Source organism: Eimeria mitis, genomic scaffold (assembly GCF_000499745.2).
Source record: "Eimeria mitis Houghton genomic scaffold, Emh_scaff2214, whole genome shotgun sequence".
NCBI classification, from domain to species: Eukaryota; Apicomplexa; class Conoidasida; order Eucoccidiorida; family Eimeriidae; genus Eimeria; species Eimeria mitis.
Genome location: NW_013570541.1, coordinates 1,039 through 1,254, shown reverse-complemented (window position 1 = coordinate 1,254; position 216 = coordinate 1,039). Strand labels below are relative to the sequence as shown.

The 216-nt window shown below is 47.2% G+C and overlaps 1 protein-coding gene across 1 annotated transcript in view; it reads left to right on the top strand.

Moving 5' to 3' along the window:
* EMH_0050430 (SAG family member) overlaps positions 1–214 on the top strand; it is a gene marked incomplete at both ends in the record, with an annotated part of 1,814 nt that extends 1,600 nt beyond the window's left edge. The window contains one exon of the mRNA XM_013496644.1: positions 100–214. Within this exon, the coding sequence (XP_013352098.1) occupies positions 100–214 (115 nt within the window). The remainder of the gene's footprint in view (positions 1–99) is intronic.
* Between the last annotated feature and the right edge of the window lie 2 nt (positions 215–216).

Here is a 216-nt window from a genome sequence, read left to right as displayed (position 1 = left end):
CAGAGTTTGGCTTTGTCCGATGTTCATGCCGAAGCGTGAGATGGTTTTGCTTTTGTAACGTGTTTTTGACGTCTCTGGGATGTGGTGTGTTCTTCGCAGTGAGGATGTTTGGGCGAACATAAAGGAAGCCATAGAAAACTCCGCCTCTACCTCTAGCCAGTCTGCTCTACTTGCTACCGCTCTACTTCTGTTCACTTCTTTCATAGTTCTCTAGGG